This window comes from Pelophylax lessonae (genome assembly GCF_965119305.1).
Source record: "Pelophylax lessonae genome assembly, chromosome: 3".
NCBI lineage: Eukaryota > Metazoa > Chordata > Amphibia > Anura > Ranidae > Pelophylax > Pelophylax lessonae.
Genome location: NC_138770.1, coordinates 296,333,288 through 296,360,464, shown reverse-complemented (window position 1 = coordinate 296,360,464; position 27,177 = coordinate 296,333,288). Strand labels below are relative to the sequence as shown.

General features: G+C 40.3%; 1 protein-coding gene across 3 annotated transcripts in view; it reads right to left on the bottom strand.

The window, feature by feature from the left end:
- The window catches only part of FGF12 (fibroblast growth factor 12), a 701,986-nt gene that overhangs the window by 8,906 nt on the left and 665,903 nt on the right, over positions 1-27,177 (bottom strand). For all 3 annotated transcript variants that reach the window (XM_082252032.1, XM_082252031.1, XM_082252030.1), the window contains one exon: positions 21,608-21,806. In XM_082252032.1, coding sequence (XP_082108158.1) covers positions 21,608-21,806 — 199 coding nt within the window. The remainder of the gene's footprint in view (positions 1-21,607; positions 21,807-27,177) is intronic.

Genomic DNA, 27,177 nt, shown 5'->3' with positions numbered 1-27,177 from the left:
TCAGTATAATCAAACACAGCTGGACTCAAATGAAGGTGTAGAACCATCTCAAGGATGATCAGAAGAAATGGAAAGCACCTGAGTTAAATATATGAGTGTCACAGCAACGGGCTGCACTTAAGGTTCCTAAGAGCACAGTGGCCTCCATAATCCTCAAATGGAAGACGTTTGGGACGACCAGAACCCTTCCTAGAGCTGGCCGTCCGGCCAAACTGAGCTATCGGGGGAGAAGAGCCTTGGTGAGAGAGGTAAAGAAGAACCCAAAGATCACTGTGGCTGAGCTCCAGAGATGCAGTCAGGAGATGGGAGAAAGTTGTAGAAAGTCAACCATCACTGCAGCCCTCCACCAGTTGGGGCTTTATGGCAGAGTGGCCCGAAGGAAACATCTCCTCAGTGTAAGACACATGAAAGCCCGCATGGAGTTTGCTAAAAAACACCTGAAGGACTCCAAGATGGTGAGAAATAAGATTCTCTGGTCTGATGAGACCAAAATAGAACTTTTTGGCCTTAATTCTAAGCGGTATGTGTGGAGAAAACCAGGCACTGCTCATCACCTGTCCAATACAGTCCCAACAGTGAAGCATGGTGGTGGCAGCATCATGCTCTGGGGGTGTTTTTCAGCTGCAGGGACAGGACGACTGGTTGCAATAGAGGGAAAGATGAATGCGGCCAAGTACAGGGATATCCTGGACAAAAACCTTCTCCAGAGTGCTCTGGACCTCAGACTGGGCCGAAGGTTTACCTTCCAACAAGACAATGACCCTAAGCACACAGCTAAAATAACGAAGGAGTGGCTTCACAACAACTCAGTGACTGTTCTTGAATGGCCCAGCCAGAGCCCTGACTTAAACCCAATTGAGCATCTCTGGAGAGACCTAAAAATGGCTGTCCACCAAAGTTTACCATCCAACCTGACAGAACTGGAGAGGATCTGCAAGGAGGAATGGCAGAGGATCCCCAAATCCAGGTGTGAAAGACTTGTTGCATCTTTCCCAAAAAGACTCCTGGCTGTATTAGATCAAAAGGGGGCTTCTACTAAATACTGAGCAAAGGGTCTGAATACTTAGGACCATGTGATATTTCAGTTTTTCTTTTTTAATAAATCTGCAACAATGTCAACAATTCTGTGTTTTTCTGTCAGTATGGGGTGCTATGTGTACATTCATGAGGAAGAAGAATGAACTTAAATGATTTTAGCAAATGGCTGCAATATAACAAAGAGTGAAAAATTTAAGGGGGTCTAAATACTTTCCGTACCCACTGTATATATATATATATATATATATATATATATATATATAGTTTTTAGAAGAAATGAGAAATCAAGCTCAGAGTTGGTATGAGTCACAGACTCACTACAACATCCCTAAGTAGTATGGACAAAAAAGAGAAAACCCCCATTAGAACTTTGTGCAGCAAATATAAAGTATCAAACTACAGATAATACATCCCCCGCCCCACCTCAGGTACTCCATGTATTACTTTAAATCACTCTCTATATACTTATATATAGAGGGGGACCCAGCCACATGTCAGAGTAGTGACTGCTCACTTATAGTCCATTTACCTTACTGATGCTTGCCCAGCCATTGGCTGATGTAAGTAGCAATATTTTATTATTTGACTATTCTAGCACTAAAGTGACATATACCCACTGATGCGCATAAAGCGTACCACTACTCATTTGGTAGGCAATATAGAACATGGACTATTAGGTATATGTGCTGAGCTTTACTTCCTTTAAACCCCTTATGTGTGCATATACTTTTCTTCACCATATTAGGGATGACATCTGCTCTATATTAATCCCCGTGAGCTCCTACTTGTGCAGCATCTGGTACTAATAGGTGGCCACCACTCCTGTCTCCCTCTGGAATTGGGGATCCATCTTGGGCTGTCTTGGAACTTTCAATGCAATGGGGCACGTCTCAGTGAAGTCAATCATGCATTTGATGAATCTGATCATATAGTGTGAGTATATTCTTTCCCATTGATAACCTTGTTAATGTGCCTATAATGATACTATCTTTATACTAAATCATTGCATACATTTATATGTCTGTTATTTCAATTATAGACTAAAGCATATTGTGTTCATCCCATCTCCCTTTGAAGAAGGAATTCTCCATATGTCGAAACATGTTGGGAAACTAATGAGAGCGCCATCTGTCTGCAGGTCTCTATACCTATGAGATCCAGTTTCCCCCCACAAGTGGATGAGATTAGCTTTATATGTTACTATATTATGGTCTATTTATTGTTTTTATTGACTTGTGATGTCTATCACTTTTACTCCATCGATTAATTAAAATATATTGTTTTTAAATCTGTACTTTAAAACTTTATATTTACTGCCCACAAAGTCTTATTGGGGGTTTTCTCTTTGTGTCTATATTTTGTATTTATTATGTTTGGTAACAGTAGGAGCACTGTGCTATACATATACAGCATTCATTCATTATCATGATTGATAATGAGAACAGCAGCTTCATTTGACACTGAACTGCAACTTAATTTATAACATTTGTATCGTGTTTTTTTCTGGATTTTTGTTTGAAATTCTGTCTCTATCATTTAAAATACACCTATGATAAAAAATTATAGACCCTTCATTTAAGCAAGTGGGCAAAATTACAAAATCTGCAGGGGATCAAATAATTATTTTCCCCACCGTATATATATATATATATATATATATATATATACAGTATTTGGTACAACTTTACAATATATGCACTTTCTCTATGTTTTGTCTCTTTGAAGTAACTTTGTCAACACAATGTCACTTACATAAATGCCTTGTCCTGAATTATTGGCACGTCATTACTCTTAAGCTACAAGTATTGAACTTGCTAAATGGGTAGAAAAACTGCTACCCCTGCCTGCAACAGGAAAAGGCTCCTCTTAAAGCGGTAGTATCCCGCTTTTTGACACTTTTACCTACAGGTAAGCCTATAATAAGGCTTACCTGTAGGTACAAATAATATCTCCTAAACCGGCACGGTTTAGGAGATATTTACAGTGCATGCAGCCGCTCGCGCGAGCGGCGCATGCGCTCTGAAGGTCCGGGGGGACCTTCAATTAAGTTGCCGGGAGCTTGCCGGAAAAATCACTCCCGCACGCATGCGCGGGAGTGACGTCATCGCGGCTCCGGCCAATCATCGCGCCGGAGCCGTCTCTTCCGGCCAATCAGCGCGCCGGAGCCGCCGAACCCGGAAGAGACGACGAGGGATCATGGCAGCGCCCGCAGCGATGTCCGGGGGTCCGTGCCGGGGCTTCGTTTTAAGGTAAGTTACACATAATGGGCTAGTATGCGATGCAGCAGGAGAAATCACAGTGTGCATTGGGAGGAGCAGGCGTTCACAGATTTGGAAGTGTGGAATACTAGCGAAGCACCAACTTGGTGACAATGTCAGCAGGGGCTGTTGAAAAAAAAGTATAAAGACTTGCCCTTTTAAAGGGTTCGTGTTTTTTGTAAGCCACTCTGTGGTGATGGTCTCTTTTAAAAATGCTGCCAGTACAGAAAACGATCTAATGATCCTATTAGGAGTCCAGTGAACACCCAACTTCCTTTTGTGAGCTGACAATTATGCCTCTGCTGCACCAAAATCCTAAGCAGGATCATCAGCCCTGCCTAGTCTCCCAGGCTATAGAACACCTCACACTTATGTTACTGTGATGAAGGGATGTTCTGTAGTCCAACAGATGGAAGATAGGCTGACAACACTTCCTGATATTTCAAAGCAGCAGAAGCTGCACTGAAACAGGAAGTTGGGAGCACACTGGATTTAGGTGATTTTGGTGAGTGAAAAATACTTTGCTGCATGCTTCTATTCCCTTACCACTACCAATGACTGGAGATACAAACACATCTCACTTGGCAGGGATTAAGCTCCTTACAAAGTGAAACATGTTAGTGGGTTTTGTACCTCAGATGGATAGGTCTGGTTGTTGGATTGAGCAAAAAAAACGGATACAAGGTGTTATACCTGAAGGGTTTCACATGTACTGTCACTTTAAGGCTGGCTCCACCCAGGAGTGATGACAAGGGTCAAGGGGCAGAGTGGCCATCTTAGAGACATGTAGGAGATGTATTGATATACAGAGCTGTCCTGTAATGCTGTACAGAGAGTACTGAATAAACAACCGTTGCTCCAGACCAGAGTCCTGTGTCTCTCACAACACAGAGAATATAACACAAGGCTTCTTATACATTGAGCGGTTTTCATTTCCTCTTTTAGAGCATTTGCAGAGCCACTGTTGATAAAGCTGTTCTTGCATCCACTGGGAGAAATACTTAATACAGAAAGCTGTGGTGCACCAATATATTGCTTCATTTCAGCATAGAAATGTAGCACACCCACCTAGATAGTCCACCTGTCAATCAGCTTGGTTGTATGCCTAAACAAAGAGGGGCATCCAGTCTGCTAATAGTAGAGCCCTCTGTCTTAAATTTACCCATCGGAAGAAAAATATGTGGGCTGCTAGGGAAAATACTAGAATCATTGCTGTGGCTGGCAAACTGGGAGCATTATATTTACTTTTGTTCACTGCCTTTCGCTGAGGTTTGTACAAAGTTAATAAAGTTATTCGCAGCTACCCACAGCCCGGTTATTGTGGTTCTTCAATGTGTGACCCTGCCAGTGTGCCACTACCTTTGCACAAAAAAGGTCTGTCTGGGCCCTGTGCCTTCTACGCACAGCCTAATTAATTCTAAGGGATGGTCCATATTTTTATGAATGGCTGTGTTTCCCCATGTATACAAACCAGCCATAGGAACAAATGAGGCCAGAGGTCATATGCTCAGTACAAGAAGGTGCCTAGGTGCATATATAGTTTTGAATAGAGTGGTGAGGTATAAGGATCCATTTCAGATTTTTAATGCTTTGTGCCTACTTTCCCCTATATTTGCCCTAGTAAAATTTGCCACCAGGACATTAAGTAATTTGAAATATAAAATGAAATGGCTTTCAACAGAACAGAAGGTTAGGGGAAATCTTTTAATTGGAACATGTGATTTCATCTCACTTTCAGTTGTGTTTCTTTTGGCACAGAAAGTGGAATCTCCCTGGAGGGAGACTTTCCCGTATCCTTAAGTGCAAGCCACATAGTAAAATGATTACCTTCAGCTGTGGCAATGTATGGGTGCTTAACAGAGATTGGCTGAACACCCCCCTATTCAGTTCGCACCAGAACTCTCGAACAAGTTTGGACCCGAACCCCAATGAAGTCTATGGAACCAATTTTGACAAATCAAAATTCCCCATTTTGAAGGCTTATATGCAAGGGTTTGGCCAGAAAAAGGACATGGGGTCCAGGTACTGCCCTGGGGGACATGTATCAATGCAAATATTTTTTTTTTTTAAAGGATAATTTTACCAGAGCAGTGATTTTAATGATGCTTAAAGTGAAACATTAAAAATGAAAAAATCCTTTAAATATAGTGTTTGGGGGTCCCCTTAGTCTGCCTGTAAAGTGGCACATCTGTACCATGTATAAAAACATGCTGCAGCAAAATTTACATTTATAAAGAAAAAAATTAACATTTAAATTGCGGGCAATACAATACTATTGCTGGCAATACACAAATGTAAAAAAGAAATGGCATGGGGGGCCCCCCAATCCATACCAGGCCCTTATCCAAGCATGCAGCCGGGCAGGTCAGGAAAAGGGTAGGGATGACAGAGTCCCCCCCCTTCCCCCTTCTGAACCTTACCAGATCACATGCCCTCAACATGGGGGGGATGCTCTGCCCCCCCCAAAGCACCTTGTCCCCATGTTGATGGAGACAAGGACCTCTTCCCGACAACCCTGGGCTGTGGTTGTGGGGGTCTATGGGCAGGGGACTTATCAGAATATGGAAGCCCTCTTTAAAAAGAACCCCCGGCCCCCTCCCTAAGTGAATGAGTACCCATTCACCAAAAAAGTGTCAAAAATAAATAAAGGTAGGAAGCAGTTTTTGATAATGCCTTTATTAAAAATATTTAAAAAATGATGTCCCCGATGTAGATCCATCGTCAATCATGACGCCTGCCGAACCTGAAAAAAAGAAAAAAAAATGTTTTTTGGTGAATGGGTAGGGGTACAATGCACACCATACTCATTCACATAGGGGGGTGGGTGTGATCTGGGGGGTCCCCTTTTTAAAAGGGGCTTCTATATTCCAATAAGCTCCCTGCCCGCAGGCCCCCACAACCACAGCCCAGGGTTGTGGGGAAGAGGCTCTTGTCCCCATTAACATAAGCGAGCCCCCCCTGCCCCAAAGCAACCCCCATGTTGACGGCATGTGGCCTAGTATGGTTCAGCAGGGGGAAGGGCGCACGCTCATCCTCCCTCTTTCCTGGCCTGCCAGGCCGCATGCTCGGATAAGGATCTGGTATGGATTTTAGGGGGGACCCCGCTTGTTTTCTTTAAAAAGATTTGGCATGGGGTTTTCCCTAAAATCAATAACAGACACTAAGGGCCTCATATGGATTGTGGGGGGACCCCATGCTGTTTTCTTTTTACATTTTTCTATTGCCGGCAATGTCTTTTTCTTTCCAGTAAGCGGGGAAGCCTGTTGACAGCTGATGACCCATCCATGTTAAGAGCCTCTCTTTAACAACCAGCTATTAACTGTGCCCTGATTGGGCAACCCGGCAAGCGACCCACAAATTTGAGCGTTCGCCAAATGGGCAAAAGTTCATCCCGAACCGTTCGCCCATTTCTAGTGCTTAACATGCAAGAATATGAAACAAAACAGAATATAGGCCAGTATTATGCATAGTTTTTTTGAATTCCGGTATCTATGAACTTTACAGTCTGGAAAAAAAGAAAAAAAAATGTTTTTTGGTGAATGGGTAGGGGTACAATGTACACCATACTCATTCACATAGGGGGGTGGGTGTGATCTGGGGGGTCCCCTTTTTAAAAGGGGCTTCTATATTCCAATAAGCTCCCTGCCCGCAGGCCCCCACAACCACAGCCCAGGGTTGTGGGGAAGAGGCTCTTGTCCCCATTAACATAAGCGAGCCCCCCCTGCCCCAAAGCAACCCCCATGTTGACGGCATGTGGCCTAGTATGGTTCAGCAGGGGGAAGGGCGCACGCTCATCCTCCCTCTTTCCTGGCCTGCCAGGCCGCATGCTCGGATAAGGATCTGGTATGGATTTTAGGGGGGACCCCGCTTGTTTTCTTTAAAAAGATTTGGCATGGGGTTTTCCCTAAAATCAATAACAGACACTAAGGGCCTCATATGGATTGTGGGGGGACCCCATGCTGTTTTCTTTTTACATTTTTCTATTGCCGGCAATGTCTTTTTCTTTCCAGTAAGCGGGGAAGCCTGTTGACAGCTGATGACCCATCCATGTTAAGAGCCTCTCTTTAACAACCAGCTATTAACTGTGCCCTGATTGGGCAACCCGGCAAGCGACCCACAAATTTGAGCGTTCGCCAAATGGGCAAAAGTTCATCCCGAACCGTTCGCCCATTTCTAGTGCTTAACATGAAAGAATATGAAACAAAACAGAATATAGGCCAGTATTATGCATAGTTTTTTTGAATTCCGGTATCTATGAACTTTACAGTCTGGTCACTTAATGTTTTACATTGATAAAAAAATACAAATGTAGCCATAGGAATTCTACACCCACCCCTGATCAATAACTTTTACATAATGAGAAAGATGTATTTGCAGACAACACAAGCAGTACTACACATGCCACCAGTATCATCTAGTAATGTGTACCCTGCAGTACCTATGCAGTCATTATCCATTCTTGTTCACAACCTTACTTTAATTTGGTGGTGAGGGGGTACATCAGTAATAATACACTTTGTTGGCACCCATCCCAAATAACTCCTGAAAAGAACAAAAACAAAGATTTTTGCTCCTAGGCTACTAGTTGGGCATCACCATGACTTTTTTCCTACACTTTCAAAAAATATGATATGCAACAGCCCACCTTCCTGCCAGAACTTTTTCACAATTAATAACAATTTTTTTTTCTAGTATATTTAAACGGACCATTTGTTTCACTCTGTTTTTCAGCAATTACCTCACTTCTTTAAGAAAGAGGACACCATGCTGCCTTAATTGTCCTATTTATAGATTTTGTTTTTTCAAACAAATAGTTTTAAGTGCTCCAAATTATGTGGTTGTGGTATCAAACTGGGCTCAGCATCCCACTGAAAGCAGCGTATCGTTCTGCTTAAGATTTCCTATGAAATTAATTTGTGTTTTTAAAAAAAACCTTGAAAGTAAAGATGTCAAGCCAACATACTTGCTTGTTTGCTTAGATGCTTTTGCCTAATTCATAATTAAAACAGTACATTTTGTACTTTACCAATCTATAATTTAAAAACAGATACTTTAAACTATCAGATCAATGCATAGTTGTAGTGAGGCACTGGCTAGCAGTAGTGTGGACAGTGCATTCATGTCAAACTTTGTGTTTTCTCGTATCTTAATAAATTCTGGTTTTGGTCCTGGAGCTTTTGGTGGGATAAAGGTTCCATTCCTGGGCCCACATCTTACCTGTTCCTATTATTTAAGTCTCAGCTGTTTACAGACCTTTTTATGTAAGCTGACTGATGCTCAATGCCTGTTTTGGGCAAACTGTTAAGAGGCACCCTATAAAGCCAGCCATAGATGGTGCAATTTCCTTTCCTGCAACCACGGGTTGGATTGCAGGAAAGAGAATTGCTTGATTTCCCCATCAACACAGTCAGTGTTGATGGGGAAATCCCTCCCATCGAGCTGTTGTGTTCTCCTGGCAAGGAAGGGGGAACAGGGAGCTGTCCCTGCTGGGAGAACACACAGTGGTTAGATTGATGGATTGACTTGGGTACAATCAGCCTGCTCAAACATGGTTCCCTGCTGAACTGGCTGAGATTCGAATTGCCTATGGCTGGCTTAAGTCAGGAACTGACTTAAGTTCCTGATTTAAGAACTTACTGTACAAGCCCTCTTGCATTGAACTTTGTTTAGATGCTGCATTGCTTGGATGCTGCATTGCAGTTCCTGGGGGGTCCCTACCTTGTGCATGGTTCACTGCTGCCATTACCATTTGAGCCTGTCCTCCTTACAAATTTGTTCTGAGATACAGCCAGCAGCTTATAGGGAAAGCCCCTCCAAATATACCATATTAACCTAATAAATCTCTGAGTCAAAGTGAGGCCAAAAGTTACTGAAATAGAATGGAAAAAGTAGAAACCTTTCCTTTAGGGGTACAAGTTTTAGTCAAGTTGCAAATGCAGAAAAGCAGGAATGTGAGGTACAGAGCAGCCTCTGGAACTGAAATACCTGTGTTTATACCAGAAAGGTTTTTTAAGATATAGTAGATTTTTTGAATGGCTTTTTCTGGCTTTCTTTAATGTGAAAATAAAAGAGCCATATATACTCCTGTCTTTCAACACAGGATTCATTAGCCATGCCATTAAAGCCAGTGACTGAGAAGGACTGAGTAAAGGGCATTGGGACAGCAGATCTGGTCTGTTTGGAAAAGGCCAGGAGTCATCTTCCACAAGTTTGAGTATATCTATGTAGAAGTTTTTCTAGGTCAGTTTGGCGCAATAAGGATTGACATTTTTTTCTTTTCCTTTATTTTGTGAAGCAGACGAGGGAGAATCCACAGGTTCAGGTGAATCAAAAGTGAATGTGATGCCAGTGCTTGAGGATCCTTGGTCCTCGCCATAAACAGGAGTAACCTGTGGAACCTGGAGGCCTGGATGACCACATCTGTAATCCCCAATCTCTTACATAGGAGGATGAAGATGGGATAAAGAGATTATTCATTTTGGTCCAGGCAGTGATAACTGAGAAACTCTGCCTTCCAATTGTCCACTCCTAGAATGTGAACAGTGAAGATTTGCAGGAGAGTGCTTTTCCACAGATCAGACTAACTTTCTTCAAGGTTGCCTGACTCCTGATACCCACATGATAATTGATATAAGCCACTTTCATAGGACTTTATGATTGCACCCCGATTGAGTGTTTCTGAAGAAGGGGGGGGGTCCACAGTGAAAATACAATTTCATTGCTCTGAGCGACAAGATGTTGATGAGAGCTATGCTTCCCTGAGTGATCAATTTCCCTGAACAGTAAAAAATTGGAAACTCCTACCCAGCCTTTGAGGCTGACATCTGTTCTTATCAAAAATTGGAAGTCAAAAGATGGAGTGCGGGAGTTCTAGGCCAACAAAATATTGTGTTGGAGAGGCCTTCAGTGGAATTGAGAGAAGGTAACCCACCTTAATTAAGGCCACCGTGAGGCCAAAACCTTCATGGAAAATCTGGCAGAGGGATATCTTTTAAATCTTAAGGTCAATGATTGAGACCTTACAAAATCCTGTTTGCTGCAAGGAAAGGTTTTGCCTGACCCTTGTCTAGGATGAGCTCTAAGTATTCTAGATAAAGGGAAGGCTAGGGGGAAGACTTTTGGAAGTTGATTACCCAATGAAAATCCTAAAGAATCTGAATAGTACTTTAAATTTTATGAAGGATTCATTACCCTAAAAACTGTCTGCAAATGTCCATAGTAAATAAGAGCTAGGTAAGCATGGAAAATATTCCTAGCAAAAAATGTAGATCTCACAAAGTAGGGTAGGGTACATCCAAGTAGGAGATTTCTAAAAGCTTTGTCAGTGTTCAATCGCCTGAAGCCTGCAGCCTATAACCCAGGCTCTATGTATATATAGCCTCGGTACTGCACTGTATGGTTAAAGGGGTTGTAAAGTCAGAAAGTTTTTTGTCCTAATGCATTCTATGCATTAAGAAAAAAAACCCTTCTGTGTGCAGCAGCCCCCCTAAGCCCACCTAATATTAACCTGAGGTCCCTCTCTGTCCAGCAATGTCCAAGAGTGTTTCAGCCATCTGAGATACTCCCCCCTGATTGGCTGAGACTTCGGCTGCTGTCAATTAAAGTCAGATAGCCGATCAGGGAAGAGAGGGGGCAGGGGCGGGGCTGGGGCTCCATGTCTGAATGGACACAAGGAGCTGTGACTCGGCTCGGGTGCCCCATAGCAAGCTGCTTGCTCTGGGGGCATGTAAAAGGAGGGAGGGTCCAGGAGCACAGAAGAGGGGCCCGAGAAGAGGAGGATCCAGGCTGCTCTGTTCAAATCCACTGCACAGAGCAGGTAAGTATAACATGTTTGTTTTTTTATAGGAAAAAACAAGACTTTACAATCACTTTAAGATATGTGCTCTTTCCCAGAAATCATGGGGGGAGGCCTGAGTGAGGTTCGAATGGGAGGACAGTGTATATGTGTCCCCTAGGTTTCCCATCTATATATGATGAGGCACTTTCTACCATAGGTCTGAGCAGAGGGGTATGGTATGTGAGGCACTGGCTGGCAGGACTATGTACGGTATATGTATCACCTAGGTTTCTCCCCTACACAAGGTGAGGAGCACCAAAGTTGTTAACTGATATGGAGAAATCAAACTTGATTTTTTCCCAGAATCTGAATAAGTCCTGTTCTGTACTTAAAGCCACAGTGTTTTTATTTCTTGGATAGGGATGAGCCAGTTGTTCATAGCGAACTTTGGTGGATCGGGCATTCAGAGGAACGTCAAAACATTTGCCTGTTCAGCCCTCTGTTCGGTGGGAGCTGAGCATCATATAAAAAAGTGTTATTTCTACCTCTTTTATATATATAGGCTTCCCAATGTCAATGGTTCTTATGGAAGCAGTAGTTCCCTTGCAAATGCCAACATCACCAGGACATTGGCTTATATGACCATATTTAGTCAGTGATGTCACTACTTTCCCTGCCCCTATGATTATATAGCTGATGACAGTTAAGGTAGCTGTCATTTCTGTAGGAGTATTGTCAGGATCATTTGTGAGTGCTAAGTCCCTATTTTATTTTGAGGTTACATTTAAATTGTGAATTGGTAAAGGCACTATGTGCCCCATACACACTCATGAAGGGGGCATGGCATCTGTGGGTCCCCTTTATTTTTACAGGGGGCTTTCAGATTCTGGTACCACAAATGGGTCAGGGTTGTGGCAGGGAAGAGAAGAGGCACTTGTCCTCATCAACACAGGAACAATTAACCCCCCCACCACCAAAATGAAGACATGTGTGCATGCCCCCCCCCCCCCCCCGGTGAAAGCTGGGAATAAAGTTCTACTGTGGATTTTACGGCGACCTTGCACATTGTTGTTTTGTGTGGGAATCCCCCTTAAAATCTATACCAGACATGAAAAGTCTGAAAGGAGGTTTTTTTTTGCATGGGGTATCCAATTAAAAATCATACGAGACTTAATCTACTCCAATCCCTTATGCCTACTACCCTTTCTCTCTTTCCTTGGCCCTCTGTCCGTCACTCTGTTCCTCCAACTTTCTTCTTGCTCTCTTCCTCAATTAATTTTACCCCCCCCCCTTTTTTTTTGTGTTTACTTTGGTTTTGTTTCCCCATTTTAGCAGACAGGTTCACTCCCTTTACCCGTTGACCCCTGGTTTCAGTCGGAGGGTCACTATGAGTTCATAGTTTACAATTTATAGCACATTTTCTCTGGTGTTTTTGCGTGAAATCCCGCATGGTGTCTAATGTTAATTTCCCCGGCGTGGGAATCCAGCATCTGTTTTCTCTTTGTATTTCAATAAAAATCATTGGGGGGGGGGGGGGGTCTATGCATTTTTTTCATTCTTGCTGTATATAGTTTGAATTGCTAGCAAAAGACATTTTATTGCTGTCTTCTTACAGCCAAAAGGGAAAAGTAATTTACCTGCAATTTTTAATCATTTCCTTTGTACGCATTGCTGCTTAAAAAAAAAAAAAAATCACTGCTCCTGACCAACCTGAAGTTTTTAAAAAAAATTTTCCACATTGGTACATGTTCCACCCAGGGCAGTTTCTATTCAGCCTGCTATCTGCTGAAAACAGGTCACAGGAGTGGAGAACGAACTGCACTCCTGTGATCTGCAGGAGAAGTACAGCCAAACAAGTGTTGGCTTTACTTCTCCTTTAGGTATCCCCAACTCCATACTTCAAATTGTTATGCCCAAGAATATTTTGCACTTTCAAAATATAAAGTATTTTGAAGACTTCAAGTGGTAAATATCCCACTGAATTCAGATCCATTCAAGTTATAAAAATAAATGTGAAAAAATCCACTTGGGGGGAATAGTTGCAAAGACAGAAGATTACCAGATCCCATTCACATGGTTTCAGAAACAGCTCAGAAGAATAAAAAAAAATCCATTCTTTTTTTTACTGAACACCACTGTCTCTTTGCCCATTCTGTACTTATTACTATTGTGAAGCCAGTACGCATTTGGGGAGGGCAATGGCTGACACCACTGCTCAGTTCAGGGCACAGCATATATTGTGTCAAAAGTATGTTTCCCTGCATGACTGAAAGGTAAAATAGACAGTTCAAATGTTACGTTAAATGCACTTTACCCCAAAAGACAGATGCAACAAGAGATCAGAGTCCCATACTGAGCCCCAGGAGACTTGCTCACATAGCCATACATCACAGGAAAGTTAATAAGTTACAAGTAAGGACTTACTGTACAGGAAAGATAGGGCAGACATGAGAAAGTGTAATGGTTTATACAAGAGAATTTATTGCACCCAGGATGAATAATTACAGAGTGACAAAGGAGGTAGGGTTTCCTCACTATCTTGCTTTCACATAAAACAGGATGGCAGTGCAGGGCATGTGCTGTTGTATGGGTAAATTCAATGAATACATTTGCTTCTTTACATTACATGCTGTTTGATACCAGGGAGCTTTAAGAAAAGCAATTACACTGAATACTGAGCAGGCGTTCTGGCATTTCTGTGCTGTATATGAGGATGTGACAAGTATTACCATGCATGATGCTGTACATAAGTCACACACCTATTTTCCTTTACTTTTACAACCTGTATCATATGCAGCACACATACCAGCCTGTTAAAATTACCTCTACTCATCATAGCATGAGGAAAAATATAATAATTTATAGAAATCTCATATGCTTTTGCATATACTGCATCATTCCATATAAATGCAATATATATGGAATGGCATAGGAAAGCTAAATTACATTCAGAAATACAAAATAGAAAGAACTCAAAAGCCCAATTCCAAGAAAGTTGGAACGCTGTGTAAAATTTATATAAAACAGACTACAATGATCTGCAAATCTCATAAACCCAATTTTTTTTCACAATAGAAAACATAAAATGTGTCAAAAAAAGTTCATGAGAAAATGTGCCATTTCAAGAAAAAGTAAGGGAATTCTGAAAAAAGTTGGGACAGGGCCATATTTCCCACAGTGTGGCATCACCACTTCTTTTAACAGTTGCTGGAGTTATAGGAAAGGAATGTTGTCACATTCTTTGCTGATATGGGATTCTAACTACTCAACAGTCCTGGTATTTTCAATTGGTGAAAGGTCTAGACTGCAGACAGGCCAGTTAGGCACCCTGGCTTTTCTACCATGAAGTCATGCTGTTGTCATAGATTCAGTATGTGGATTAGCATTGTCCTGCTGAAATATGTAAAGCCTTCCCTGAAAAACATCTGAATATATCAAACGGCACCTTTGCAGATGTGCTGATAAGCTGAAAGACCCCTCTCTTCTTTATTCTGGTAGACACTGCACACATGGTTGCCAAAAAGAATGGCAAATTTCAAATTTTTTGACAACAGAACAGTTTTTGACTTTGCAACAGACCATTTTAATTGAGCTTTGGCCCAGAGAAAAAGGCAGCATTTCTGGATTATGTTCAGATATGGCTTCTTCTTTGCATTATAGAGCTTTACCTTGCATTTTGTGATGGCACAGTGAGCTGTGTCCACAGACAGTGGTTTTTGGAAGTATTCATGAGCCAATGCAGTGATGTCTATCACAGAACCATACTGTATCTGTTTTTAATGAAATGCCGCTTTAGGGCCCGAAGATCACAGGCATCCAATATTGCTTTCCACCTTGTCCCTTCTGCACAGAGATTTCTCCAGATTCTTGAAATCTTTTGATGATAATATGTACTGCAGAATGATATGTTCACAGCCTTTGCAATTTTACATTGAGGGACAATATTCTGAAACTGTTTGACAATTTTTAAATGCAGATTTTTTGACGAACCCCTCTCCATCCTTCTTTCTTCTGACTCTCTAAGATGCTCTTTTTATTCCCAAACATGTTACTGACCTTTTGCCAATTAATGTATTTATTGCAATTATTGTGATTGTAATTATTTTTGCAATGTGTTCTTACAGCTCTTCCTTGTTAATACCATTTACTTACTATGCCAGCTATTTGTTGCCCTGTCCCAACTTTTTTGAGACGTGTTGCTGTCATCAATTTCAAAATTACTTTAGTTTATATGTAATATGTGTGTGTTTAACATAAAATGACCTAATATGTTACATAATGTATTCAGTACCTTCTTGGACAAACTTCTTAATGTTTATTATACAGCAAAATTGGAAGGTTATTGTGCACAGTGGTATACAGTAAGTAGTAGAAAAAAGAGGTAGCAAAAAAGCAATCTATAAAGCCTTTTTACAATTTTGTTTAAATGTATTTTCAGGCCACCATTGGTAGAATCCCCTAGCAGAACTGCAGAGATAATGGGTGTCATTGGCCCCTGTTAGTGGATGCTTATGAACTGTATGTAGGTACATAAAACAAATTGCATAGTGACACAAAGAAAAGGGACTGGCTATGTTGATACAATATTTATCCTGTTAAAACTGGGGATTGTAGCTGTCTGGGACAGGAGACCCAGGTTTCAAAACTGTCGCCAACAAATATGTCACTTGCAGTATGCCTGCTGTGCACTATTCTTTTACCACTTTCCAACTGCCTAATAAGGATGATCGAACTTTTGAAAAGTTCGGTTCGACCAGAACCCCCCGAATTTTCCAAAAGTTCGGTTCGGATTTCAGAACCCCATTGAAATCAATGGGACCCGAACTTGGGTAATCAAAAAACACCATTTTGAAGCACTAAAACCCAACAAATGCCCCTAAAAAGTGCCTAGGGTTCTGGGTCATGCCCCATTAACTATTAATCACACAAAAAAAAGTTCTTAAAAATTGTCATTTTTGATAAAAAAGCCAATTATTGAAAAAATTAAAAAAAAAAGAGAGATGTTTTGATTTTTACTTTGGATTTAGTATCTGGGGGGTCTAAAAGGTGTGCATGTGAAGTTTCAGCTCTGTAGCATGTCCAGAACCATGAAAAAAAAAGATAATTTTTCAGTAGAACAGGGATGTGGGTCGGGACCCTCCTTTAACTTTAACACCTATATGATCTTTTTTTCTGGTTCTGGACATGTTACAGAGCTGAAACTTCACAGGTACACCTTTTAGACCCCCCAGATACTAAATCCAAAGTAAAAATCAAAACATCTCTCTAGACCCCCCAGACACAAAATCACACAAAAAAGTTCTTAAAAATTGTCATTTTTGATAAAAAAAAGCCAATTATTGAAAAAATAAAAAAAAAAAAAGAGATTTTTGGATTTTTACTTTGGATTTAGTATCTGGGGGTCTAAAAGTTGTACATGTGAAGTTTCAGCTCTGTAGCATGTCCAGAACCAGAAAAAAAAGATTGCTTGTATTAGAAAACTTTCTGACAGGGGGTTTGCTTCGCTCCTGTAACACCTTGCCGGTTTAATAGAAGGCATTTTTTTGGGATCTTTGCAGTCAGGAAAAACATCTGAACTTGTGTATAGTGGTACTGTGCACAAGTTCTGATGTTTTGCCTGCCTCCAAAACCCCCCAAAAAATGCCAGCATAAACACACCTGGGCATTTTTTTTTGATGCTAGCGTTTTTTTTTGGCATTTTTTGGGGTTCTTTTGAGGCAGGCAAAACATCTGAACTTGTGTATAGTGGTGTATATACACACATCCATATATTTATATACACACCTAGACATATATAGGTGTGATAGTAGCAGAAATATATGCTTGCGCTAATGAAATCATTTACAGTAATATATTTCTGCTACTATCACACCTATATATGTCTATGTGTGTATATAAATATATCTATGTGTGTATATATACCGCTATACACAAGTTCAGATGTTTTGCCTGCCTCAAAAGAACCCCAAAAAATGCCAAAAAAACGCTAGCGTCAAAAAAAAATGCCCAGGTGTGTTTTTGCTGGCATTTTTTGGGGGTTTTTGGAGGCAGGCAAAACATCAGAACTTGTGCACAGTACCACTATACACAAGTTCAGATGTTTTTCCTGACTGAAAGATCCCAAAAAATGCCTTCTATTAAACCGGCAAGGTGTTACAGGAGCGGAGCCAGCCCCCTGTCAGAAAGTTTTCTAATACAAACAATCCTTTTTTTTCTAGTTCTGGACATGCTACAGAGCTGAAACTTCACAGGTACACCTTTTAGACCCCCCAGACACAAAATCACACAAAAAAAGTTCTTAAAAATTGTCATTTTTGATAAAAAAGCCAATTATTGAAAAAATTAAAAAAAAAAAGAGATTTTTTGATTTTTACTTTGGATTTAGTATCTGGGGGGGTCTAAAAAGTGTACATGTGAAGTTTCAGCTCTGTAGCATGTCCATAACCTGAAAAAAAAAAGATTGTTTGTATTAGAAAACTTTCTGACAGGGGGTTTGCTTCGCTCCTGTAACACCTTGCCGGTTTAATAGAAGACATTTTTTTGGGATCTTTGCAGTCAGGAAAAACATCTGAACTTGTGTATAGTGGTACTGTGCACAAGTTCTGATGTTTTGCCTGCCTCCAAAAACCCCCAAAAAATGCCAGCAAAAACACACCTGGGCATTTTTTTTTTGACGCTAGCGTTTTTTTGGCATTTTTTGGGGTTCTTTTGAGGCAGGCAAAACATCTGAACTTTTGTATAGTGGTATATATACACACATACATATATTTATATACACACCTAGACATATATAGGTGTGATAGTAGCAGAAATATATTACTGTAAATGATTTCATTAGCGCAAGCATATATTTCTGCTACTATCACACCTATATATGTCTAGGTGTGTATATAAATATATGGATGTGTGTATATACACCACTATACACAAGTTCAGATGTTTTGCCTGCCTCAAAAGAACCCCAAAAAATGCCAAAAAAAACGCTAGCGTCAAAAAAAAAAATGCCCAGGTGTGTTTTTGCTGGCATTTTTTGGGGGTTTTTGGAGGCAGGCAAAACATCAGAACTTGTGCACAGTACCACTATACACAAGTTCAGATGTTTTTCCTGACTGCAAAGATCCCAAAAAAATGCCTTCTATTAAACCGGCAAGGTGTTACAGGAGCGAAGCAAACCCCCTGTCAGAAAGTTTTCTAATACAAACGATCTTTTTTTTTTCTGGTTCTGGACACGCTACAGAGCTTAAACTTCACATGTACACCTTTTAGTATCACTTCAAATAAACTGAAATCTGTAGGTTGACTTTTTATTTTCTAAAATAACATTTCATACTTACTAGCTCTGTGCAATGGTTTTGCACAGAGCAGTCCTTATTTTCATCTTCTTGGGTCCCCCACTGGCTCTCCTGGCTCCTCCTCCCTCCGAGTACCCCCCTAGCAAACTGCTTGCTAATGGTGGTACTCGTGCCGGCTTGATCCTGAGCCACACTGTGTGAGGCTATTGACACACATAGCGTGACTCAGCCCTGCTCCCTGCTCCTTCTTTACTGGGTTTGATTGACAGCAGTGGGAGTTGCTCTCACAGAGTCAAGTGAGGAGGAAGAGAAAGCAGCGCCATTGCTCTTGTGCACAGCGCTGGACAGAGATCGGCTCAGGTAAGTATTTAGGGAGGCTGGGGGAATTCTGCACATAAAAAGTTTTTTTACCTTAACACAGAGAATCCATTAGGGTAAAAAAAAAAACATACGCATTTAGAACCACTTTAAATCAGATTTCTGAAAGATAATTCCTGATTGCTTGCTAGGGGTTTTTAAAGTGATTGTAAAGTCTTGTTAAGAAAAAAACCCCAAAAAAACAAACTTGTTATATTTACCTCCTCTGTGCAGACACAGAGCTGCCATTTGGCCCCTCTCTCTCTCTTTCCTGATTGGCTAACTGACTTTGATTGACAACCGTGGGAGCCAATGGCGCCGCAGCTGTGTTTCCACAAATCAGGAGAGAGAGAGAGAAAGTCCCGGATGGCCGAGTGACTTGTGGACATCGCTGGACAGAGATGGGGTTCAGGTAAGTAATAGGGGGTGCTAGGAAGGCTGCTACACCCAGAAGGTTTTTTATCTTAATGCACAGAATGCATTAAGATTAAAAAAAAACCTTCTGACTTTACAACTTCTTTAAAACGCACACATTCATTCCCATGTAAAGTTAAAAAAATTAGCTATAATATTTTTTTTGAATTACATATATATACTGTATCTGTTATTAAAATCTTCTTCTCTACAGCAGTAGAGATATAAGTAACATCATCTGTATAATAAACTGTATGATAGAAAAGAAAGAAACAGTGTTTACCTGATAAACAGCACATGACACGTTATTTACCTGCATTATAATCTCAAAAGAAGATGGCTGTTCTGGGAATTACAAACAGCAACACTGGAACAAGCAGAATGGAGGGCAATCTGTCATAGACTGTATGAAAAACTAAATGCTGGATACCGCTATGACTTATGTCAAACAACATGACTTTCTGTAGGCAATGAAAGCTTTAAAGGTTCACAAAGATTTCATTCTTATGTCAGTGTTTATTACAAGCTCATTACCCCCCTTTAGACATACATAAAGCACCCTGGACTGAAAAGCTAAATCTATCCACTTAATAACAGCTATAAGGAGAACAATTTATGGTAAAGCACTTTTGTGAACTGCAACCATTTGGTAAAGATTTGAAGTGTCACGTGTGCTTATACTTAGGCCGTGTTGTTAGGTGTATTAAAGCAATTTCACTACCTGCATAAAACAGGGCATTAAACATACCTAAACAGACACAATATTTAATTCAATATGTTCTTTATGGGCTCCATATTACATCTGCATAGTTTCTTCTGTATCCCATTTTTAATTTGTTTGAATAAAGATTCTATTATCTTATCAAATACACATATTCAATTGGATGTAGACAATGGCAAAGATCTCACTATTCTTAAAATGTTACTAGCAAACCTATAAGTACCACAATGTCCTATTTGACTCCAACATGCAGCTCAATGCCATAGCCCTTAGCCTCTTATTATTGTCCTTCAAACACTATGAAGGAGATCATTTAGCAGATAACATTTCTCATAAAAAATACGTTTGATGGAGGCCAGCTTGATATGGCTCCCTCAGCTCCCGGGTTAGACGGTTCTAGAGTACCCTCCACCCCAGGTCCCATGAGGCAACAGCCTGGACTAATTTGTAAGCATAAATTATGATCGACATTGCCCCAACAGGCTTTGACACTTGTTATTTCTATTGTTACTTTTACATATACTCTTTTTGTAGATTGTCGATTGTGCCAGCTCCTGAGGAAGTGTACAAAACACAAAACGCTTAGAGCATATGTGCATATATGGATACAATCTCTATGGATTATGTATTTTTGTTAATATATTCTATTTTATTTTTTGTTCTTGCATTTTCATCTATTATTGCATATTTTTTAACATGATTTGGTCAATTTTGACCACATTGAATGCATCCACTGTCTATATTATATATGTTTTACCATCTTTTGCATACAATTAAACTGGCCCACATTCTTTATTTTATCGTATGTGTATTGGTTTATTTTGCATGTATTTTTACTCCAATGCTATATGGTCATGTTTGATGCATACACCTCACTCAAAGTCCCAAACCTTCCTTTTGTCTCTTTGATGGAACCCAGGAACATGGCCCAATTACACAGGGCACTTATGCAAAATGTGAACCACGGCTCCTGTTTTTTGAAAATAGGGGAATAGGCTAAGTTTCCTCCTATGAAAAACTTTGGAGGCCCTGGATCACCCACTACCTACCCCATGACTTTGATAACTCACTCTTGACCTTTTGACTCATATCATGACCTTTTGGTTATACACGCCATGGTCCTCTCTAGGGACCCCTCTCTCCTTTGACCTCCCCTTTTCTTCTTTTTTCCCACTCCCCCCTTTGGTAATCACAGGCTCCCCCCTACCCCCTCCCCTTCTCTACTCTACTTATTTCCTCCTGCCTCCTGCCCACTCCCCCTCCAACCCACTTAGCAATTTACCTGTATTTCAACTGAGACATCATGAAGCCTCAGTCTTTGTTGGGACTATTGTTACGGCCTGGTTTTGGTCAAATTTCAGCTGTGAGGGGTCTGCCCTCTTTATGTCATACATAATAAAGCACTATTCCATTGGAACAAGCCCTACTGCCTTTGGCAAATGTTATGTTTTGAAAGCTTGCTTTCTGAACTCTTCTGATTTGATTGATGTAATATGTCATGATATGTATATTGATATATTCAATATATTTAATATAACATTTGAACAAGAAAAAAAAAATAGGGTAAAAAGAATAAGTATTTCCCACTCTGAGCTTGAACTATGCCACGGGCATTTAAATTTTGCTACCGATACACAACTAACCAGTTTGGCTTTGTTTTATCAATTACACATTTATATTTATATGACATATTCATTTTAAGAGAATACAATAATATCATTATTAATAATGTAGAATAATAAATTCTTACCTTCTATAGGTTTTGGTACAAAATGTGATGAAGGTTTGGTCTTTTTCACTCGGTTTCCTTTCATGATCTGACCCTCTTTACTGAGTCCCAAGAACCATTGACGGCCAGATTCCTGTTGTCGATAGAGTGTCGAGGAATAGATGACATAGTAGTTTTCAAACACGGACTCCTTAAATTTGCATTCTGGTGTAAAAATATCCTAATATTGAAAAAGAAAATGTAGGAAAAAATTAGCATACTCACTAAACAAACGGATTTTTAAATTTTATTTAGTGTTTTTTTTTTTAACAGTTAAAAATAAAAAGGCTGTGATGAAAAGATGAAAGCATGATTTTTTTTTTTTTTTTTTTTTGTTAGAGAATAGGTGCAGGTACTCATTCTTCTTCTCCTCCGGGCCACCCTTCTCTATGCTCCCCACCTTTTTTCAAAAGCTGTTCTCAATGGAAACTCTGTGCCCCAGCTTCTAAAATAATACTGGATCAGAAAAATTATACATAAATAGATGGATATAGATGACACTGTATGGCAAGTATGGAAAGAGGAACAAGTTTTGTTGCCCATAGCAAACAATGAGAATTATTATTATATTTTCAGACAAAGGTGCAAAGCTGGAAGCTTACTGTTTGTTAGGGACAAGAATTTTCTCTCATCGCACACTTGTCATACATCATTTTCAGATCAAACTTTCAATAAATGTGGCATAAGGATGATGGCAGGCTGTACATGATACCCTGCTCTGATTCAACTGTCCTGCAATCCAAAGACAAGCTGAGACTTGTAGTTTCCACCTGCTGCAGAACACCTTCTCGTCCTATTAGCCCAGCGCACAGCTCTGAGCATGCTTTGTACTCTGAAAGGCATGTTGGGAAGGGCAGCTCAGCCAATCAACCTTTCATATAACTTATCCAGTGGGCTTCCCCAGGGCTCCGTCACCCCTCAAACAGATGTTTGACTCACTGCTACTACTGCGGCTCCAGCCTCTCTGCCCTCAATTTGTGTCTAAAGGCTCAGTATCACCCATGGCCATTAGCAAAATCTGTATAAGTAGGAATAAAAAAACGAACTAATGAAACACAAAAAGGTTGAACAAAATGCAGCTAAATATACCTTGAATGTTTTGAATTTAAACTTGTTTATTAAAAATACCTGTAAGAAACAGAGCATTCCTAAAGTATTCAGACACCCTTTGCTTTTTAAAATTTGTTATGTCGCAGCCTGATACTAAAGTTGTTTAAATTAATTTTGTTTCTCATTAAATTACACTCCTCATAATGATAAATTATAAAAATAATTTTTAGAAATGTCTGTGAATTTATTAAAAAGAAAAAAACTGAAATATCACATGTACTTAACCACTTCAATACCTGACACTTTTACCCCCCTCCTGCCCAGGCCAATTTTCAGCTTTCATCGCTGTTGAATGACCATTGCACAGTCATGCAACACTGTACCCATATGATATTGTTATTGTTTTTTTTTTTCACACAAATAGAGATTTCTTTTGGTGGTATTTAGTCACCACTGGATTTTTTTTTTTGCTAAAGAAATGAAAAAACTTTGGGGAAAAAAAAATGTGTTTTCTTCATTTGTTATAAATAAATAATCTTTCTTCATAAATTTAGTCAAAAATGTATACTGCTGCATTTTTGGGTAAAGATAACCCAAATCAGTGTATAGTAATTAGTCTGTAGGAAAGTTATAGAGTCTACAAACTATGGTATATATATCTGAAAATTGATCAATCCTGATGTACTTACTCATTTCTTGAGGCCTGAAAATGCCAGAACATTACAAATTTCCCCCAAATGACCTCTTTTGGAAAGTAGACAGTCCAAGGTATTAAGTAAGAGATATGGCGTGTTTTCTGAAGTTGGAATTTTTTGTTAAAATTTTTTGGAAAATTAAGAAATGACATTGTTGTTTTTTTTATATATATATATATATATATATATATATATATATATATATATGGTCACCAGTGCTGTACAGCATCATCATATAACTGGTGTAGCAGTGAGCAGGGACACTGGCTTGTGACAGTATGTAACGCAAAAAAAAAAAAGTTTTTAAAAATTTGACTTATATTTTTTAAATTTTCTTTGCTTTTTACTTTTATAGTTTTTCTCTTTTATTATTATTTTTTTTTAACCTTTTCTTGTACATACTGTGACCAGCGCAATAAAGTGTTACCATAGTAACGCTGTTTTTTTTTTATACACACAGTTATTAACAAGCATTTTTACGGAAAGAAATAGATTCCTTCAGTGTATATTGTTGTGATTAGCTGTGATTGGCCACAGCTAATCACATGGTACAGATGGGATTTGATTGGCCCTGTCTGTACCATGTGATCACTGTGAACAATCAAAGAAATCAACACAATAGTACACAATAAATGTCACGAATCAAAACCATTCATTGTTTACAATTTTCAAGCGCTCTGCTGTGATTGGTCACAGTGATCACATGGTACAGACAGCGGGTACACTGATCGGTCATCCGCTGGGTCTGGTGAAAACAGCAAGCGACAGATTGCGCCTGAGTGTGACCAGGCTCTTTCTGGGAAGGATGTTATATGATGTCCACACAGAACAACAGGGCTTCCACTTGGGCGTCATTTTACAATGGCTCAAACAGGAAGCAGTTAAAGGGTAACTCCACGTTTGTGGGAAAAAATAACAAAAAAATTTATTAATCTAGCATATACTATTTCGAGTCATATTGTAAGCGAATGCTATTAAAAATTACCTTTCCATTTCAATCTGCAGCTCTATAATTTTCTGTAAAATGCAATGCAATATGGCCACCTGGAGGTGTTCTTTTCTGTACAAAACACTCCCCAGATATGTAATTTTCTGCTTGTGTGATTGGCTCACTGATTTTCCCAGAAGTTCGCATTAAGATACAAGTCAGATTTCAGGCATTCCCTGCAACAAAAGTGTCATTTTTAGTGAGATACTCCTTATAGGAAATCACGTCTAGAGGGATGCAGACCCTGTAATTTACCTCATTAGAGTCCTACAGATGTAGCAGCTGGTTGATAATTATGAAACCACTCCCATTAGATTCACTCTACATGTGTGAATACACAGTGGTGATTTCTTCAGAATAACAAAAGGTAGGAAACCGCAACAAAGTTTGTTAAAATCCTTGTAATATACATAGATCACCCAGATGGGAATGTTTTTTTCTCAACAAAAGTGGAGTTACTCTTCAAGTATTCAGGCCCTTTACTCAGTACTTTGTTGAAGCACCTTTGGCAGCAATTACAGCCTTAAATTTTTTTGGGGTATGACACAAGAAGGTTTACACATCTGGATTGGAGGATTTTCTGCCATTCTTCTTTGCAAATCCTATCAAGCTCAGTCAAGTTGGATGGGGGCTGTTGGTGGACAGCCATTTTCAGGTCTCTCCAGAGATGTTCAGTAGGGTTAAAGTCAGGGTTGGGCCACTACAGGACATTTACAGAATTGTCCCTAAGCCACTCCTGTGCTGTGTTGATTGTGTGCGTAGGATGGTTGTCATGTTGGAAGGTGAGCCTTCAGCCCAGATCACGAACGGGACTTCTGGAAAGTTTTAGTTTAATCAGCTCTGGGTTCTGCTGCTGTATTTAAGCCTATCTAAATGTAAAAGCTAAAGGACCAATTACACATTGGTGGTGTTGCTGACACTGAGGTTGATTTACTAAAGGCAAATACAGTATACTGTGCACTAGAATTGCACTGCAAGTGCACTTGGAAGTGCGCTTTAAGTGCAATGTAAGTGCACTTGATCTAGATGTGAGGGGAAGCTCTGCTGATTTCTACTAGCCAATCATGTGCAAGCAAAAATACATTTTTTTTTCTTTTTTTCTTGCATTTTCCCCTCAGAACTAGAGCAGCTGGACTTGCATTGCACTGACTATCCCTTTAGTAAATCAACCCCATTGTCTACGAAAATTATACTGTTCTGTAACACCCCAAACTAAGGCCTCATGTACACTGCTGCTGATAAATGGACGTTTAGGAGCAGTTGGGCATTTTTTAGCAACCCCTGAACTCTCCTCTATCTTATCTGTCCATGTACACTGAGGCTCCATGTACACGGGACGTTGTTAAAAGTCCCTTTGAATGCTGGAATTTTTAGGACGTTTGAAACGTCCGTTCGGTCGCGTTTGTACCCGCGTTTAGCAGCGTTTGTCGGCGTTTGCGTTTAGAAGCGTTCCTAGGAGGTCAAAAAAATTATTCCCCTTTAAAATGGAAAAACGCGAACGCTAAACGCGGGTCATCATGTTCAGACGCGTTCGGACGCGTTTAGACGCGCTCAGACGCGTTTGTGCGTTTGAAACGCCGGGAAACACATGTTCGAACGCAAATAATTGCGTTCTAAAAAAAGTCCCTGAACGCAACTGCCTGCAAATGACTGTAAACGACCTGGTGTACATGGACAGATAAGATAAAATGTAGATGGGTTCAGGGGCTTCTGAAAAAAACGCCCAACTGCTCCTAAACGACCATTTCCAGCGTCCTGTGTACATGGACCCTGAGTCATTTATAGTCGTTTAGAGGCAGTTGAGTTTAGTGGCATTTTTTTTTTTTTTAATGTGTAGCGAGGTTTTCCCTTATACAAGTTGTAAAAGACTGCTGCTGGACATTTTAAGGAACTCGGCTCCATCTAGTGGCCAAACTGCCACACTGCAGCTTGGTGATTTTTCATCAGAAGTTTCTAGTGGCCAAACTGCCACACTGCAGCTTGGTAATTTTCATCAGATACTACGATACCCACAATTCAGTTGGAATACCAGGGTGCATTGCTTCACCGCATAGCCTTTTGGGGGAGGCTTTATAAAGGAAGGGAGGAGCCAGGCTCTTGTCTCCTCACACAACAACTAGAAGGAAGCAAGTGCTGTGGGCTGATGCTGCGGACTAGGCCTGAAGTGACTGAGTGGAAGCATTTCATCTTCAGTAAAGGAGCCTTCCCAGAGAACCCATTGATGCTCTGCAGAGACTGGTGTTGCCCACATCTAACCACAAGGGCGGCTGGTGACAGAAATCAGAGGTGGAGAGCTCCTAAAGAAAGAGGCTGGTTGGTGAGAAGGGCACCTGCCCACAAATGGATTCTCTGTTGGGAGAAAGTGTCTCTGGGTGGTACTATATCAGTAGCTGATGTTCTGTCACATACTTGAGGCCTAGTGTACCTTCACAGAAATCACCAAGTGAGTACCTGGTGCATAAAACGCCAGGATACAACACTTGCAACACTAGTGAGCCACCCATCCCTGTGTGACAAGACATTAGGTGCATGTTTGGAGCCTTTAACATTACTGTGTCCCTCCTAGAACTGCCTATTACCTCTCTTGGATTATAAATTGATGTGCACCAACATTTGCTAGCGAAGACATCCATCCGGGAAAAGAAACTGCGTGTGTGGGGTCCGTATAAGTCTGGCCTATATGGTAAAGTGATTGGACGTGTACAGAGAGTAACTTTAAGGGAAGGGCTCCTGTGTGTCATTTAACTACACAAGAAGACCTGTGTAGCTGTATTAATTACATGACTTACCAATTTGATTAAATTCCAGTTCATTAGATG